We start from the raw sequence: 16,355 nt of genomic DNA, 5'->3' as shown, positions 1-16,355 counted from the left end.
ATCGGTCGATTATGCGAAATGCATCGGTTGAATGATTTAGCTGCTCGTTGGCGCTGACCTGGTGATCGCATTGATGCCTTGGCCGACAGCCCCCCAGCCCCCCTGCTTTTCTTCATGCCGCTTGACTAAGAACCAACGATATTCACTCTCCCAGACATGCACTCTCTATCTGATATTGTTGGTACAAGTCGTCGTAACATCGTATGGCGGATCATGTTGTATGAATCCGCATGCAGTAAAACATCCATCAAATAGCCTCACCAAACAGAATGCAAGGAAACACGATTCCTTACCCAAATCCTCCCGCCCAAAATAATAAAGACAACAAAAAGGAGCTAAGAAATACAATATGAGAACTTTAAATCTCGCTCGTTGATCGCCCCAAGTGATCCCAAAGGGATCTCAAACACCCAAACGCCCACTCATGCGCCATGCATCCTAAATTCCCCAAGTCTCAAGTACTCAGATTTCTCATCGCGTCGATGCTTTCTCGTTGTCATCTTTCTCTTTCTCTTTCTTGTCTTCCGATTCGCTTCTGTCGTCTCCGAATAATACTCCCTTCAACCTCTTCAACGGCACTGGCTTGATCAAAAATTCATCCATCCCGCTACTGAACGCCTCCCTCTGACTCTCCGCCGCACCCAGGCCTGTGAGCGCCAGGATCCGGCATCCCCTCCTCTTCCTTCCCCTTCCTCTTTCCCGTTCCTTCCCGGGAGCTGCACCGTCGCCATTGCAATTCCCCTCTCCCCTTCCCCCGACTCCTCTCTTCTCCCTCTCCCACGCCCGAATCGCCCTCGTCGCTTCGAATCCGTTCATGATCGGCATGCTTACGTCCATAAGAACGACGTCGAACGGCGGCTTGGTGGCGGCCTTGAACGCATCAACGGCCTCTTGTCCGTTGCTTGCCGTTGCAAAGGTGCAGCCGAGGCGGCGCGCGTATGTCGTTAAGATCTTAAGGTTGATCTCGTTGTCTTCTACTAGTAGGAGGTGGAGTGGTCGGTCTTTGCGGACATCTGCTGTTACCGGCGTCGGGATGGGAGAAGCGAGAGCAGGCGGCGTCGTGGCGGGGGTCTGTGCAGTTGATTGTGGAGCTGACGGTGCGGGGGAAGCGGGGTTTGGCGTCGAGGGTTGCGGACTGGTGGCGATAATGGGAGCACCAATGGCGAGGGCGCCAGCGCCCGAGTCACGGTACGGGAGGTTGCTTTTAGCGCTAATATATGATGACTGTCGCTGCGGTTGACCCGGAGGGAGCGAATCCTGAAGGAAGCGAGAGAGAGCCGCGTTGAACGAGTTTTTCACCTTTTTGGGACCGAAAGGTTGTTGAAGAAAGGTTGCGTTATAAAGGCCTGCTATGAGTAACTGCTGCTGAGTAGGTTGGCGTGTACAAACGACTATAATGGCGGCTCTAACGTCCTTCAGAATGTTACGGTCATGCGCAGTTTCGAGCTGTGAGACGTGGAGCATGCAGAAGTCGGCGTCCGCACCAGCGCTGATCGGGGAGACAATTTTCATGCCCCACCACGATTTCGCGGTATCGAGGGCGTTCGAAAGGAGCATCGCCCCTTCTGCGTCCGGGTCTGGTGAGTCATCGCCTGTGAGGGCCAGCACAGTCTTGCCGTGAAACAACTCTGCATCCTCGAAAGGATCTGGTACGCGCTCGATTTTCGGCGTAATATTGGTCGCTTCGATAGGAACGGGTATCATGACCTGCACTTGCGTTCCAACACCGACCTCACTGTGTATGCCGACCTTTCCATCCAAATGTGTCACCAAATGATGCACGATCGACAGGCCCAGCCCCGTGCCGCTGACCAACGGATCTTCTTGCGCATATGGGGTGAACAAGCGATACTTCAAATATTCCTCGCTGATGCCACGGCCAGTATCTTTGACGGAGAGACAAATGTAACGTTTTCCGGAATTGTCCTCGGCGAATGGTGAGGGCTGCCCTTTCTCTGGGTCAATGCACTTCAAGCTAACTTGAATGGATCCGCGATCAGTATACTTGAGCGCATTTCCGATGAGATTCAGGACGATCCTCCTCCACGCGCCAGGTTCGGTGTGCAATTGCCAGTCGTTGCGTTTTTCGATGGACATGGTCAGCATGACAGGCTTTGTCCCCGGTGGGCGAAGATTATCCGAATTCGGATGCGGTGATCTGCCGTCGTCCAGCGGGGTGACTCCAGATTCAAAGTGCGTCGTAGTCTGAGCGGTGTGACCCAGATAGGCTCCTTCCACGACTTCTTGAACAAGAAGGCCCAAGTCTGCCGTTTTGCACAGATTCAAGTAATCTTTCCTGTGTCTGCTTCCTCCTCCACGACCATCCGATGATTTACGACGACCTTTCCTGTAGAGGTGGTTGATCTTAGCGAAATCAAGGAGATGGTCCATTGTTTCCAGCAAGGTGACGCCGCAAACTTCAACCATGTCGGCCAGAGCCATGCGTTCAGGATCAAGGTCTGTCTGCTTGAGCAACTCTGTGCTTGCGAGAATTCCATGGAGCGGCGAGCGGAGTTCATGCGAAATGGACGAAATGAAGTTGGACTTGGCGTGGCTGACCGACATGGCTTCTATCCGAGAAACCTCGTTCATGATGGAATTACCGAACGCAGAGATATACACCAGATCTTCGGAGGCAAAGATACGGTTAGCCTTTGTGGACCAGCCAATGGCAGCCGCATACCAGCCCTCTTTCTGGTAATCCCAGAGTGGCATAAACAAGATGGAGCGCGCTGAGCTGAAGATTTGGAACAGGCGTTTCGCATCGCTGCCTTCAAGCCCATCCAATTCGTCGAGCTCGTCGGCGAAAAAGCTGGTACCTCGCGGATGAGTTTCGAGAAGTCTTTGCAAGAGCGATTCAGGAATCGACAGCTGACCCTCTGAGGAGTTGTTGTCGCGGCTGACGGACAGACCGAGTGTCTCGCACAGCTTCATCCGCGAAGAATCTGCGGTAGCAGCAACTGGGGAATGCACCGATGCTAAGTTATTGGATACGTCCCCCCGTTTTACGTCCAGGCGAGTTCCAAAACCATTTGGCGATGCGTCCAGGAAGACGATGCCCTCGATGTCTGTGGCCTCTTGGATGAGATTTGCTGCGCGGGAGAAAGTGTCGGGAATGTCCCTGGGCCGCTGGGCTGGTGGAGCTCTTTGAGTTGATGAAGAAGACCTCTGGCTCAAGGTATGGGTTGGGCGGGAGGAAGAAAACTCCTGGTCCTCGAAAGGATTCAGTTGCGGCGTTGGGCTGGGGATGGTCATGTGCGTCTCCAAGGACTCGTCAGAGTTGCAAGCTGAGTGCGAATTGAAAGATGACGACACAGGTCTGGAGGCAGGGCTTGACTCGGGGCTGTCCTCGCACGAACTGTCTGACGACGAGCGTCGGCCGGCGTGGTTGGTCTCGAAAGCCTGCATGCTAGTGTTTTCTTCGACATACACACACAGGTTGTTGACAAGTCTCTCCAAGCGATGGTGCTGCTCACGCATCTTGACGAGCTCGATGTGGTCCATGATGGTCTGGGCAATGTCGGTCAAAATGTGCACGGTAGAGTCGTCAGCCCAGTCATCGCGCGGACGGTTGTCGACGACACAGTAGGAACCGATGACTTCACCGGTCGAAGTGCGCAGAGGCACGTCCAAGAAGGCGCGGATGTGCGGCCAGCCGGCGACATAGGGGCGGTTGACATAGTTCGGCTCGGCGTGCAAGTCACAGATGCGGTACTTGGAGTGGTCAGCCTGCACGTTGGGGGTGCAGATGTCTGAGTGCCCCGAGGGGTCAGAGAAGACATGGATGGTGTCCGGGCTCCAAGCCACATCCAAAGCAACGACGCCCAGGTAGAGGGGGTCTTGTGAGCTGGAGGTCAGGTCGAAGTAAGACAGCTCGCGGGTGGACTCGGCGATGATATACTGGTGGGTGCGGTCAGTGAGCGAGACGAAGGCGCGGTCACACTGCAGGCGCAGCGGGCCTAGCTGGGCGAGCGCGGTGAGAGCGGCATCCCGGGCGAGGGTGGGCTCGGTGGAAACGGGATCGCAGGCTGGATTTCCAGAAGAGTCTTCAGGCTCTATGCCGAGCGACCCGAAGTAGCTGTGATTGTCGCGGGCGGTCAGCGCGGGGCGGAACTGAGCGCGAGTCGGGCAGGGCTCACCTGGCCAGCTTCTTAACGCGCGCGCGCTCTGCATCGAGGTCGGGCGGGTGTCGTGGGAAAGGCATGGGAAGCGGAGGTGTGGTATGGAGCAGCGTCAGGGAGACGGGCAGGTATGGGCAGGCGTGGACCGGGCGAGCCGGAGTTGGGCCGGAGCAGAAAGCAGGCGACGCGCATTTCGCAGCGAGGACTTCTCGGCGTGGGGTGTACGAATAATGTGGAGGGTGAGCTTGCTGGTGATCGAGGATTAAGAAGGCATCGAATTGCGGCGGCAGTGCGCCTGGACGGAGTCGGACTAGGCTCCGGCCCAGTCGGCAGAACCCCCTGCAACGGGAGCATCGAGGAAAATAATCTTCGATCCCGACGGCCTTCGATTTGCACCGACGAAACGATCTGCTTTTATACCAATCCGGAAATTCGTGGCTCGAGTGGCGCCACTTTGCCACCCGCGCGACACGCCCGCCGTCCACCCCCACAAGCCACAGCCTGATGACGTCGTGATGCACCGCGCGCGACTCTTCCGCCCCGGCAAGCTCCAACGTCCCTTGGACCCTTGAGATGCTCGCCACGCATATGACGTCGCTATCCATAAACATATCGTGAGCGCTGATTCAACCTCGCGAACCACTATGCCTCGACTGCCAGTTGCACTGCAACTCCCTCACTTCTCCATGCTTGTGCCATTGCGGCCACCATGACCACCCCCGACCGCTCTTTACTCGACGATGCCGTCGTCGACCCCTCAACACCCACCGCCATTGCCGACAGCCAGCTCGCCCCGCAGAGCCACGTCGACGCCCTCGATGACATCCTACTCTCCTCGCTGCACGACCTGCACTTCATCCTCTCGCCGAGCACCACCATCCTGCGCGTCTCGGCCAACTGCCTCAACCTGCTCGGCTGCGAGCCGAACCTGCTGCTGGGCCAGCGCCTGGCTGCCCTGGTCCACAAGGATGACGCCCACGTCTTCTCCTCCGAGATCGACGACGCTCTGCTGCGGCCCAGCAACAGTGTCCTCATCGACAGCGGCGCCTTTGACGCCTCCCTCTCCACCGTGGCCCCACGCCGCCCACCCTTCCGCTTCTACTGCCGCATCCGCAGCGTCGTGCACCTCGGCAGCGACTACTCGGCCTTCGAGCTGGTCGGCCACTACCAGGTCAAGATGCCCGCCTCGCTGTCACCGCTGCAGCTGATGATGCCCCCGCCCGGCATCATCTCCATCACCGCCCGCCCCGCCTTCTCGCGCAAGGGCCGCCTGATGGACGGCATGCTCGAGTTGAAGATGGAGCAGATCCGCCTCGTGCGCCTGATCCGCAAGATGCGCCGCGAGGCCGAGGAAGGCCACTACGAGGGCGACGACGAAGAAGAAGAGGCCGTGTTGACCATTGCCGCGACCCCCGCGCCGATGCACCACCATCACTCGTTCCAGCAAGTCGAGGAACGGGTGTTGTTGAAGTCCACCCGCCGCCCCTCGACTCCTGGCGGCGCGTCGAAGCGCTCCCGCAGCAGCCCGCCGCGACTGACCTGGATGGCTTCGACCGCCGAGCAGCAGCAGCAGCAACCGGAACAACAAACCGAACCAGAGCCCATCAGCTCGCCCTGGAACACACAATCCAACGGCGACGCCTCGCCCGGTGACGCCTCGCCAAAGGTCAAGCTGGGAGATGCCGGCATCCCGTTCTTCATCAGACCGGAGGGATATGAGAGGAAGACGAGCGATGTTCCGAGGCAGCCCAAACGCAAGTTTGTGGCCAAGGACTATTGTTGCTCCAGGTGTGGGACTGTGGAGAGTCCAGAGTGGCGGGCTGGCCCCGACGGACCGAAAACTCTTTGTAACGCTTGTGGCCGTAAGATTTCGTGTTTGTGTGTAACTAGCTCATCCGGCGCTAATATCGTTCCTAGTGAAGTATGCGAAGGAACAGAAGAGGGCAGAAAAATTGAAGCAAGATGTGGTTCCATAATAGACTGCGTTATTGGTTATCGGGTTTCTGGGCGGTTCCTCTACGGCGTCTTGTTTTGTAGAAATACCCCAAGAAGGATTCAAACTCCTGCATGTCTTCGGTGTTGTACATGGGTTTTTACTGCACTTCTACCTCTGTTCGGTAGTCGAAATATGGAATGTCGTTTTTTACTGACCGGCAACAGGCTTAGAATCTGCTGTGTGAACGTCCCACTTGCAGTCTTATGTGTACGTACCTTCTCACATCATCGCGCGCGCTAAAACAATGGCACCCAAGGTGGTTCCATGCACGCTCACGTCTTGCACTGATGAGCTCAGGGTTGCCACATGGCTCGGCCCGTGGTAATCTAGTCTAACCGGGACCGGCCCTAGTTCGACCCACATCCATCGAGGTCTGGCCAGATCTCTGGAGGATTTCGATGCACAAGCGTTTATCCGATCGGCTTGCACTTCGTGATCTCATCTACCCCATCCTCGAGGATTGCGTTGGAGGTGGCTTTCCTCCACCCCCAGATCTTGCTACCGAACCTCCCAGAATCAGCCTCGTCATCAGATGGCACACCTCCGTCATTTCCTCCAACTCTGGTCCGGCTGTCGACATCAGCCTGGACGTCATGGGAAAGTGGCGGAGGCGGGCTATGTGCGACATTGTGCATGCCATCGCGAAAATGCTAGTTGGATCAGCCCCAAAAAATAGATGGGTGAGTAGATTAAGATCAGACCGACCTATTACGTAGATGGCACGCGATAGATGGCCAGAAAAGATGCAAGACATCTATCAAGTCCATGAACGAACTTCCGAGTCTTGAACAAAGTTATGGTTGGAGCAAGAATGAAACACCAGTTCTTTAGAACAGTGAGCCTCGTGCTGGAATGAGTCCAACTTGAATCCTATTTCATTTCGATATACAATATCCATAGACGGTCAGACAACCTGCAGCGTACTAAACAAATTTAAAATTTATTCTCCGAACTCTACTCATGTTTCAACTCGACTACCTCAGGGAGTAAGGAGTATACTTTCCAGAAGAGGTCATCGTAACGTCATCAATCATATACATGATCAGAGGTATATGTACTTTCAAATTCGCCTCGATCCCTCAGGGAGTGAACTCAAGAGTTCCATTGCGTTAATAGGAAAAGAGGATCTATGCAGGAACGAGTTCCTACTTATTGAGGCTGGAAATCTGGAACGTTCAGTGATGCTTCCGGCCCGAAGATCGGAGATGAACCTTCTCCAATCAAAATAGCCCATCTACATAGCACCTTCTTAACAAAGTACCATTGCTGTAGCGTAATGTGGATGACCTCGCCTATATTAAGTAGAGAAGCCAATGCAAGTAAGCATAATAAAACCAACAGGCTGCGTGAGCAGATACTCTAAGTTGTTAAGTCTTGATAGGTGTAGAAAGTTGTATTTCCCGCTTATATATCAACTTGTAAGGATGCTTACATACTTCTTTTCGTGCAAGCTTATGAATATAGGCTACATATAGTTGTAAACTTTGTTCTCAAGATTGAATATTTTGCGTAACATAACGGAAAGCAAATCGAAATTCACCTTGTAATATAAGAGCACTTACCAAGACCTGTTTGTTAGAATCTATCGCCACGGATGATCACCTAAGTAATCCTACTGCAGGAATCATGTAGCATAGCTCCCAGTTTCTAGAAAATGCCGGGTAAGTTTTCGGAAGGAAATCGGTAGATAAGATAGCGGTTATCAAGTCTACGGGCGAAGTCGTAACTCCGCGACGGCACAGTGATAGTATTTGCAGCATCTTACCGCTGTTAACGCTGCTATCGTTCTATCTTGTAAGAACGATTAATAAACCCGCATACTGACGTAGAGGTAGCCTGATCAATGACTCAAAGGATTTGGTTATGTGTTGGTTTTTCGTGATTTTCGTGAAGATCGTGGAGAACAATTACTCACTATCATCAAGGGTGTCAGCCAATCGCATATTTTGTATGACCCCTGATCGCCACGTCGAGTCGTGTACCCCGCGCAGCAAGCACGCAACAGACATCTCGGTCTCCGCTATCCACTCGACCGACCACCCTCCGCTAAGCACAAAACAACCCTGTTCAACTAGTCACATGTTACTATGAAACAAAAATGACCGACATTCGAACAAATCTATCGATACCCACGGAACCATGGGAACGTGCGAAAGCCCGTTTCATTGAAGGGCTAAGCGATGCCCAGCGATCGAGTTTTCAGTTGGCGACCCTGGAAACCATTTACTACCAGGCGGATGTGATTCATCGCGGCCATCAACAGACAAGCAAGCTGCATGCATGCCGCCTGAAGCTAAGACCACTTTTGGATACGCTTGATGCCTACGGAAAGGGCCTGGATGTCATCAGCAACACAGGAGCTGTTTCGACGGTCATGGCTCCGCTATGGGGTAGCATGCGGGTTGCACTACAGATCGCGCAGGACTCTACCGAAATGTTCGAGAACATCATCGACATGTTGATCAAGATTGGCGATGCGCTTCCCCATCTGCGCGACTATGAACGCCTGTTTCCTAATCACGAGCGCTTGCTCGTCGCAATTTCGGAAGCATACTTGATCATCGTCTACTTTTGCACTGACGTCAAGAATATGTTTAGCAATGCGAAAAGGTCAAAGAGTAAGTTCACTATTGGTTATCTACAACGCTGGTGAGCTTACGCGCACCGCAGAGAGCATAGTTAGTCTCACATTGGCTTGCAAGTCCGTCTGGAAACCTCTCGCACAAAAGCACTATCAATATTTGAAAGATTTCAAGGAAATTCGAAAACGCATTGATGCCGAAGCCAGACAGGCCGACATGATAGAATCGAAACGAGAAAGACAACGCCAAGAAGCTCACAGGATGGAGCTTGTCCGCATGAATAGGAAGGAGAAGCTTCACAATGCCTTACGTAGAATTTCTTCGTATGACTACAAGGGCCATCATCGCATAATGCAAGAGCAACGGCACACGGGTACCGCCAACTGGCTATTTGACTACCAACCTTTCCAAGACTGGCTACTTTCGCCTTTCTCATCGCCGTTCGGATGCTTTGGAATTCCGGGCTCTGGAAAGACCATCCTCACATGCGCAGTAATCGACCACTTGGCATTGACGCAGCCAAGAAACCCTATCTGCTATCATTACTGTAGCTACGACTATGCGTCATCTCTGAAAGCTACAGCCATTTTGGGGACATTCCTGCAGCAGATTTTAGAGAGGCAGGCGCTGTCCGACACAGTCGAAGAAAACCTCCTCCAAGATCTTCAAGACAGCTTGGACTTTCCAAGATCCGACACTCTTTATTCGATTCTGTCCAAGTATTTCAAGACTGATCACACTTACTTCCTCATTCTGGATGGGCTGGATGAGCTACCACGTTCTGAGCAGTCTGAGGTTGCTACCTTCATTGAGACGGCATTGACACAAACCCTCCATTGCGCGGTCAAGATATTCATTTCATGTAGACCTGAAGCTATCATAGAGAAGGATGTCTTCCGACCTTGGCTCTCAATTACCATATCTCCACAAGACATAGTCTCAGACATCAAAAGCTTCGTGGAATCGGAAATTGAGGAGCGGTTCAAAGGGGGCGAACTGAAGCTTCGTGACCCTGACCTGAAGGACGAGGTGATCGACCGATTGACTCAAGACGCCGGAGAGATGTAAGACACCCAGAATATGGACTCCATCTGAGCGGGATGTTGACTGAGTTCCCAGGTTCCTTTGGGTCAGATTCCAGATTGATGAGATCTGCGAGGCCGTCAGTGATGATGCAATCCGTAAGACACTCGAGGACCTCCCCAGAGACCTTTCCTCGACGTATACCAGGATCTTCCAGAGAATCGCAGCCTCGCCGGGCGGTCTGGATAAACTCACCATTGCTGGAAAGGTCTTCCGGTGGTTGATATGCGCAAAGCGGCCTTTAACAATGGAAGAGCTGAAGATCGCCATTTCCTTACACAAGAGTGATACCTCTCTCCAAACGGCTCGAATACCAACCGATGACGGAACGAAGATCCTCCGTGCATGCGGAAATCTTGTAGTCCGCAGTAAGGCCAACCAAACCGTGCGACTTGCACATCACACTGTCCGGAATTTCATTCTCATGCTTGATGAGAAGCAAATGGAGCAACCCGGTGCCTCAGCCTTGCATAAGCAGGTGCATTTCAGCCTGCCCGATGCGGACCGCAAGGTTGGCCAGTTGTGCTTGACCTTTCTCGACTTCAGCGACTTCGAGACCCAGATTAAACTCCGAGGTTCCAACGAAATGACGTATCCAACTTCCGGTCAGCTGATCCATAACATGCTTCACGGCTTGCTTCCTACTTCTAGCCTTCTGGGCAAGTCGTTAGCTTACATCACTGGCGGTGCTACTGAGCTCAAGGATTCCAGGGATGTCAATCTTGTCCTTCCCAAACTCAGGCAGAGTGATAAGGAATGCGGACCCATATTTTCCCAATATCCTCTGCTGGAATACATATCAACTTACTGGCCCTTTCACCTAGATTACTTTGGAACGTCCGCAGCGTCCTTGAAGCAGACTGAAGAGCAACTTATACGTCGTATTGCTGTGGACAAATCCTTTCTCTTCAAAGTTCGGCCATGGGAAGATGCGAGATACACGAGTATTGATCTAGACAAATACCCTTCTGCGAAACACACATCACCTCCAGTCAGGTTACCCTTGTTCCGCTGGGCTATAGAAACCGGCGCCTCTTTTCTATACGCCTTCGATTCCGGCATGCACAAGAGATCCACAGATGATGGATGGGAGAATGAAGCATGCATTTCATTCGAGATACAGGCTGATGCCGTGGATCACAATGTCCTCAGCCGTGCTGTGCAGGGTGGCAGTCTCCAGATCGTGTCAGACATCTTGTACTTCTTTCAACGTCAAGTCTCCTTCACTGTCCCGGTGAAAGTGCTGTACCATATCTCACGGACAGTGCCAGACTGGACCTTGCTTTCTCTTTTCAGAATGATTGTCAACAGAAAAATCAAAGTGGGAGAGGAAGACCGGGAGTCCGATTGGACAAGGCTTCCCTGGCAGAAGAAACATGCTCTGTGGCAAAGTAACTGGTCCGTCACGCGTATACCCCAAGACAGTTTGGAAATTGTTCAAGCAGTCCAGTCAGAGTCAAGTCGAAATGGCGATGTACAGGTTGCCAATCAGATGCATGGGTTGATGATGGACTCTCAACCTATTCACGAGATGGACTCAAGACACTCTACGCTTGAAGCGCTATAAACTCTACAAGTACGATCTACAACACAACGAAGCAAGTTTAAGCCTCAATAATTTTTTGGGAGGCAGGCCTGTTGGTAATCGAAGTTGATTGCCGTATAGTACTGTTTGTTTTTGCCAACGGCTGTAAAGTGATTTTGCGCTTCCTCGGTACGCTCTCCGTAGGTAATGAGCGAACAAACTCGGCTGTTGCAGTTATAATAAACCTCAGTAGAGCCTATTGATTTGAAGAGTTTGAAGCGGTACGAGCGAGACCTTTCATATAGTTTTAATCTTGGGCGGGCGCCGATGAGGTAGCAGTGCATTCGCTTTTCAGTACTCATATCATGAGTATAGCCCTAAAGAAGACAGCAAAGGTTAGTAACATTTTGTACCCTGTAGAGGACGCTACGCTTCCGATACTTGAATAGTTAAACGCATGTAAATGCAGACACAAAGACGTAGAGACGACTTGTTGGGCGTTGACAGATACTTTCGCGAGTGACGTTAAATTCGAACATTACGTCCAACCGAGCAAGAAAATTACAGAGAAACGAAAGAAAGACAGAGAAGGGGCATCCAAATCCATGTTCTGCTACCGCTGCTCTTAACCACCTTCACACCAGCATGATATACCCATTCTGCGGGCAAGCAAAAGTACCGTACAACACCAAGGGCAGCAGAACGCACATCTTTCGCGCCCACTCCACAACACCGCAGAAATCCAGAACCAAAGTCTCCATTAAAATCGAGATAAGGACAACCCAAAAAAATCAAGGGACCAAAATGTGACATATCACACTCCACCCTGCCCCGCCACACCTTCCCCATCCCCCCACAAAAAAAAAATAATAGCCCCTCCCTCCCTCTCTCTCTGTCTCTCTCCGAGCCCCTCCCCTCAATACGGGACGGGCGGCGGGCGGCGGTGTGTGTGCGGCAGATCTGCAATGCATACCGCCCACCCACCTCCACCCACACCCACAACAACCACACCACACCACACCCGCATCACTCAACCCACCGTGGCACAGCACCCCGTACATCAGCATGTAGCCACCCCGCTAGATAGATTCACTGCATGACAGGGAGCGAAGCGCGCGCGCGCGGCCTGATTTCCCTTTGGGCCGCCGACCAGGGCGAGGCGAGGCGGAACGGGCGTTCCGTGTGGAACAAACACCGCCGCGGAGGGCGCGCGCGCGCGCGCGCGCGTTATGCATGACATCGCGAAAACCTCCCTTGATGCATGAACGGGGAATGTGCCGGGGGTAGCGGCGGTGATGGAGGCGGCGGGTGGTTACACAGCATGATGCGGCTGGCGCCTGCGCGCGCCGAGAGAGAGAGTTATTGGATAGGGAAGGGCGGCGGCATTGTGGGGTGTGGGTGTGTGGGTGGAGTGAGGGTTGTTGACCGGTCAGTGAGGGACAACAAGAAACAAGATAGCTAGGTAAGATGATGCATGGACGGGGGGGTGTGTTGGGGTTCTAAGAGCTAGGTACGACCAGGTATCTCTCGGGCAAGGGAGTTTTTGTTTTCTTTTTGTGTTTTGTTTGTGGCATGATGATGGGGATGCCGATGAAGAAGATCGAAAAGTGGATCGACTCCACGGGTCCGGAGAAAAAAAGGGTTGGTCAGGCGCGATAAGGGTATATTGTTTCTTTTTCCTCTCGGAACTTTGTGGAGATGATGGTGGAGAGATGATGGTGTGACGATGGGGTAAGTCCTGTGATATCCGGTGTTTCCTTTTCTTTCCATACGTTCCTTTTACTCGTCCACATGCCCAAACTGGGCAAAGATCGCGAAAGGAAAAAGTAAAGCATACATTATAATGCAGTGTCTAGATCAGCTGCTGTTACTCATCGTCTGTCGATGACCAGCCGGCTGCATCGGAACATACGCGCGGCCACAGATGCGGAAGGCTACGTTTGTGTAACTGCCGTAACCGAAGGTATAGCCGAGTTCCAAGGTACAATACAAAGCTTCAATTCCGCCGGAGACAAGAAGATGACGAGGGAATTTAGGTTATTGCGAGAGCACATCGGGTGCCGCCGGAGCATGCGTTGTCACCACTTGCCGTGCAAAGTGCCTGTGCTCTCCCTCTCGTCCCTCAAACAAGAAGATATCTCAATTTCACTGCCCGTACAGCAAACTAACAGCGCCGACGACCTAGCCTGAGTCACGGCGCGTGCCCCCATGCCGATCTTCTTGGATGCCAGAGGTGAGAGATAGGAGCCCCCTCCGTGGCGCCGCATTAAATCCTCATCCGCCCGGGGAGGTTGGTTTGAGCCGGGTCAGTGCTGTCACATGCCTTGCTACCAAGGCAACGTCAACACAGAGCAGCAGTTTCAGGACGCTTACTCGGCGCCTTGCATTGAACCGGTCACTGACGAGCTCTTGGACTCGAGTGATGCGCTCTTGGCCTGCAAGCCACGTACCGCAGATTCTGGAATTAAGATAAGCACTGCCTTGGCTGAATAAAGAGCGTGGGGAAAGGCACGATTCAGGGAAGGAAAGTAGGACGAAAGTATACTTCGGGCCAAAAGTGTGGGGTCCCCGCATTCCTCCTTCCTCCTACTCCACACTCGGCAGCACATGTCACACTAGAGGCTGCCCACATGTTTACCGGTGACAGAGGATGCTGCTCCCCCGCCTGCACCCAAAAGTTGAAACAGGACCAAAGGTAGCTGCTTTGTTGGGACACTAGGGTATACGGAAGTGTCGTCACACTGAAACAGCCACTCGTCGAGTCATGGTTGCAGAGGGACAGTCGTCAGCAGCTTCCACCGTGGTAACCTTCTGGAACGCGCCGATAGCGCTGCAGTCGAGAACCACACGTAAACAGCCTCGCCCCCTGCTTTTCATGTGAGCGGAGCGCTCTCCGTCGAGACATTTTTCTTGTTGCGTTCGGCAGCGAGGCCAGCTTCCGCGTGCTGATCGTCCAGGATCGACGTCCCCCTTCGTCATACCCCAAAAAAAGAGCTGGGGGAGCTCTCCACGTCCTGACTCCAGGCTGTGCGATGATACAATAGGGGGCAAAGGAAGAGATGGAGAACGGACCGAGCTGACGAATTCCTGCCTCACAGCCGCATCCGCACATCCGCGAACGACAATAGACTCACCGAAAGTTATGATGACATCCGTCGCCCGCCGTATCCGCGTGAAGAATGCAATTGGTGCAGCGTCATATACACCCCCCACCATTGCCTGCTGCTGCAGACCAATCCTTCCTGCATGCAATGGCTGGCGCCCGTGGATCGCGAGGATCGCAACACCGTTCGCCCTGTAAATCGTAGGCTGGAAAGGACGGCCATCTGTTCACGCGTGAAACACTGCGGAGAGGGGCCCGCTTCGGCATATGGACGGTACATGGCCATCGGCAGTTGCCAGCGAGCCAAACCCGAGAAAAACGCCTCTCTCATCAAACAGAAGAGAGAAAAAAAAGTCTTCGCCTTGCACGCAAGCCTGACCGAGCGGAACTTACCATGGTTGACGGAGATAGCAACAGTGTTATTGCTGCGGTCCCCCTGTTTCAAGGTGCCGATACCGAAGCGAAGAAGAATTCTCCACGTTATCCACATCCCCCAGGTCGGTGTATGACGAAACCAACAGACTCATGCAAAAGCCGCTCGGCTGACGATAAGTGCGAGCCTGAAAAGACAGGCATGAACATGGTGGCCTTATCGCCTCGCCCTGACGTGTGCCCAGCAGGCCGCCCATACCACGTCGCCGCCCGAGGAGATGTTGCGTAAGGCTAGCTGAGCGCCTTGGGCGTGCGTTCGCGCCAAAAGGTTGGAAAGCCGATGAATCCTCCCGAGACGCTGGGCGCCCTAACGTGCGGTCAGCGTTCTGGAAGGGCGGCCTCGAGGCGGCGGAGGGGCAGGGCGGCGGCGTGCATTGATGCGACAGCAGGGATCGCAAACAATGGTTCGTCTCCTTGGTGAAAACTCCGTCGTCGTGAAGAGACGTTCGCGCGCGCCGGTCGTTTTCGGTTCGGTGGGGCGCGGGTTGGTTGCTTTCTGGTCGAAGTGGAGCTGCCAACAGAAAAATTTCAGTCCTGTCAGTCCTCATTAGGCAACACAGCAGAGATGAAGAAAAATCGGTCGTCCAGTGGAAATTTGACTGCGGGGCACGTTCTGGACAATCTGTTGATTAGCACGTGAAAAAGCGCATGCTACTTTCCCATGGCCCCTCTTTGCATGCCCCTCCCCAAAGGAACCCCGGAGTGTGCGCCCGACATTTCTGCGAAGAGAGACAATGACGATTGTCGCGCGCGAAGCATGTGAAAGTCGCCGCTACTGGCGCAGGAACGAGACCGCCCGGCCGCTATCTTCCGAACCCGCGCGTGCCCAAATCACTGGGTGCAAGCAACGGGAATTAAATGTCTAGCGCATGTGATGAGAGGACCGCCACCTCTACCACTACTACACCGCAGAAAAGCTTTTGTGGCGTTTCGTGACCTGCATCGCCAGTAGCGCCGGGGGAATGGGGAGAAACGGGGAAATGGCGAGAGTTGGCTCGGGGGAACTCCTTTTTTTTCTCGTTGCAACGCAGCACGCAGGAGCCATGGGAAGTGATGACATCGTTCATGCTGTCTGGCGGTGGTGCCCTGCCACATGCCAATCCCGGGTTGAATTTTGCATGTGTGTGTGAGTAAACAAATGACGACGGCTGCGCGCCCCCCGCAACCTCCGTGCACTCTCAACTTTCAGAGGACCCTCAGATTCACGCCTAAATTGCGCCATCGAAGTTAAACAAGTCGTGGGGAAGCAGCAACGTCTTGTCTTCGATTCTTGCGTGTTTAGGCTGGGGGCGGAGCTGACTTTAGGCTAAATGGACACAGCTCCGGCGGGACAAGAGACTGTTTCGCTGCCCTCCGCTGGCCGCCCGCCTGCGCCACAGCTCCTTTCCGCCCAGCGGAGCGAGACGGAGGAGAGGAACGGTCATGGAAACGCAGGAAGGATTCTCGACACCCGCTCGCTTTTGATGCCCCCCCTCCGACCGACCGATCCCACCCCAGCAACGACTCAATAGTG

General features: G+C 53.6%; 3 protein-coding genes across 3 annotated transcripts; 2 read left to right on the top strand and 1 right to left on the bottom strand.

Annotated features, from left to right (window-relative positions):
• Nucleotides 1–471: 471 nt before the first annotated feature.
• On the bottom strand, nt 472–4,204 carry LTHEOB_8879 (Sensor histidine kinase response protein; the record flags this gene model as incomplete). The annotated part of the gene is made up of 2 exons (XM_035518404.1): nt 472–4,078; nt 4,140–4,204. 2 exons carry the CDS (start codon nt 4,202–4,204, stop codon nt 472–474), a joined length of 3,672 nt encoding a protein of 1,223 aa, XP_035369778.1.
• Nucleotides 4,205–4,830: 626 nt separating this feature from the next.
• LTHEOB_8878 (White collar-2 protein) lies at nt 4,831–6,097 on the top strand (the record flags this gene model as incomplete). The annotated part of the gene is made up of 2 exons (XM_035518403.1): nt 4,831–5,983; nt 6,039–6,097. The coding sequence occupies 2 exons, from the start codon at nt 4,831–4,833 to the stop codon at nt 6,095–6,097; spliced, it is 1,212 nt and encodes a 403-aa protein (XP_035369777.1).
• Nucleotides 6,098–8,491: 2,394 nt separating this feature from the next.
• Nucleotides 8,492–10,453, top strand: LTHEOB_8877 (Nacht domain protein; the record flags this gene model as incomplete). The annotated part of the gene is made up of 4 exons (XM_035518402.1): nt 8,492–8,735; nt 8,788–9,763; nt 9,819–10,387; nt 10,434–10,453. The coding sequence occupies 4 exons, from the start codon at nt 8,492–8,494 to the stop codon at nt 10,451–10,453; spliced, it is 1,809 nt and encodes a 602-aa protein (XP_035369776.1).
• Between the last annotated feature and the right edge of the window lie 5,902 nt (nt 10,454–16,355).

This window comes from Lasiodiplodia theobromae (genome assembly GCF_012971845.1).
Source record: "Lasiodiplodia theobromae strain AM2As chromosome Unknown scaffold_29, whole genome shotgun sequence".
Taxonomy (NCBI): Eukaryota; Fungi; Ascomycota; class Dothideomycetes; order Botryosphaeriales; family Botryosphaeriaceae; genus Lasiodiplodia; species Lasiodiplodia theobromae.
Note: the sequence above shows the minus strand (reverse complement) of the source record. Positions and strands in the feature narration are given on the sequence as shown.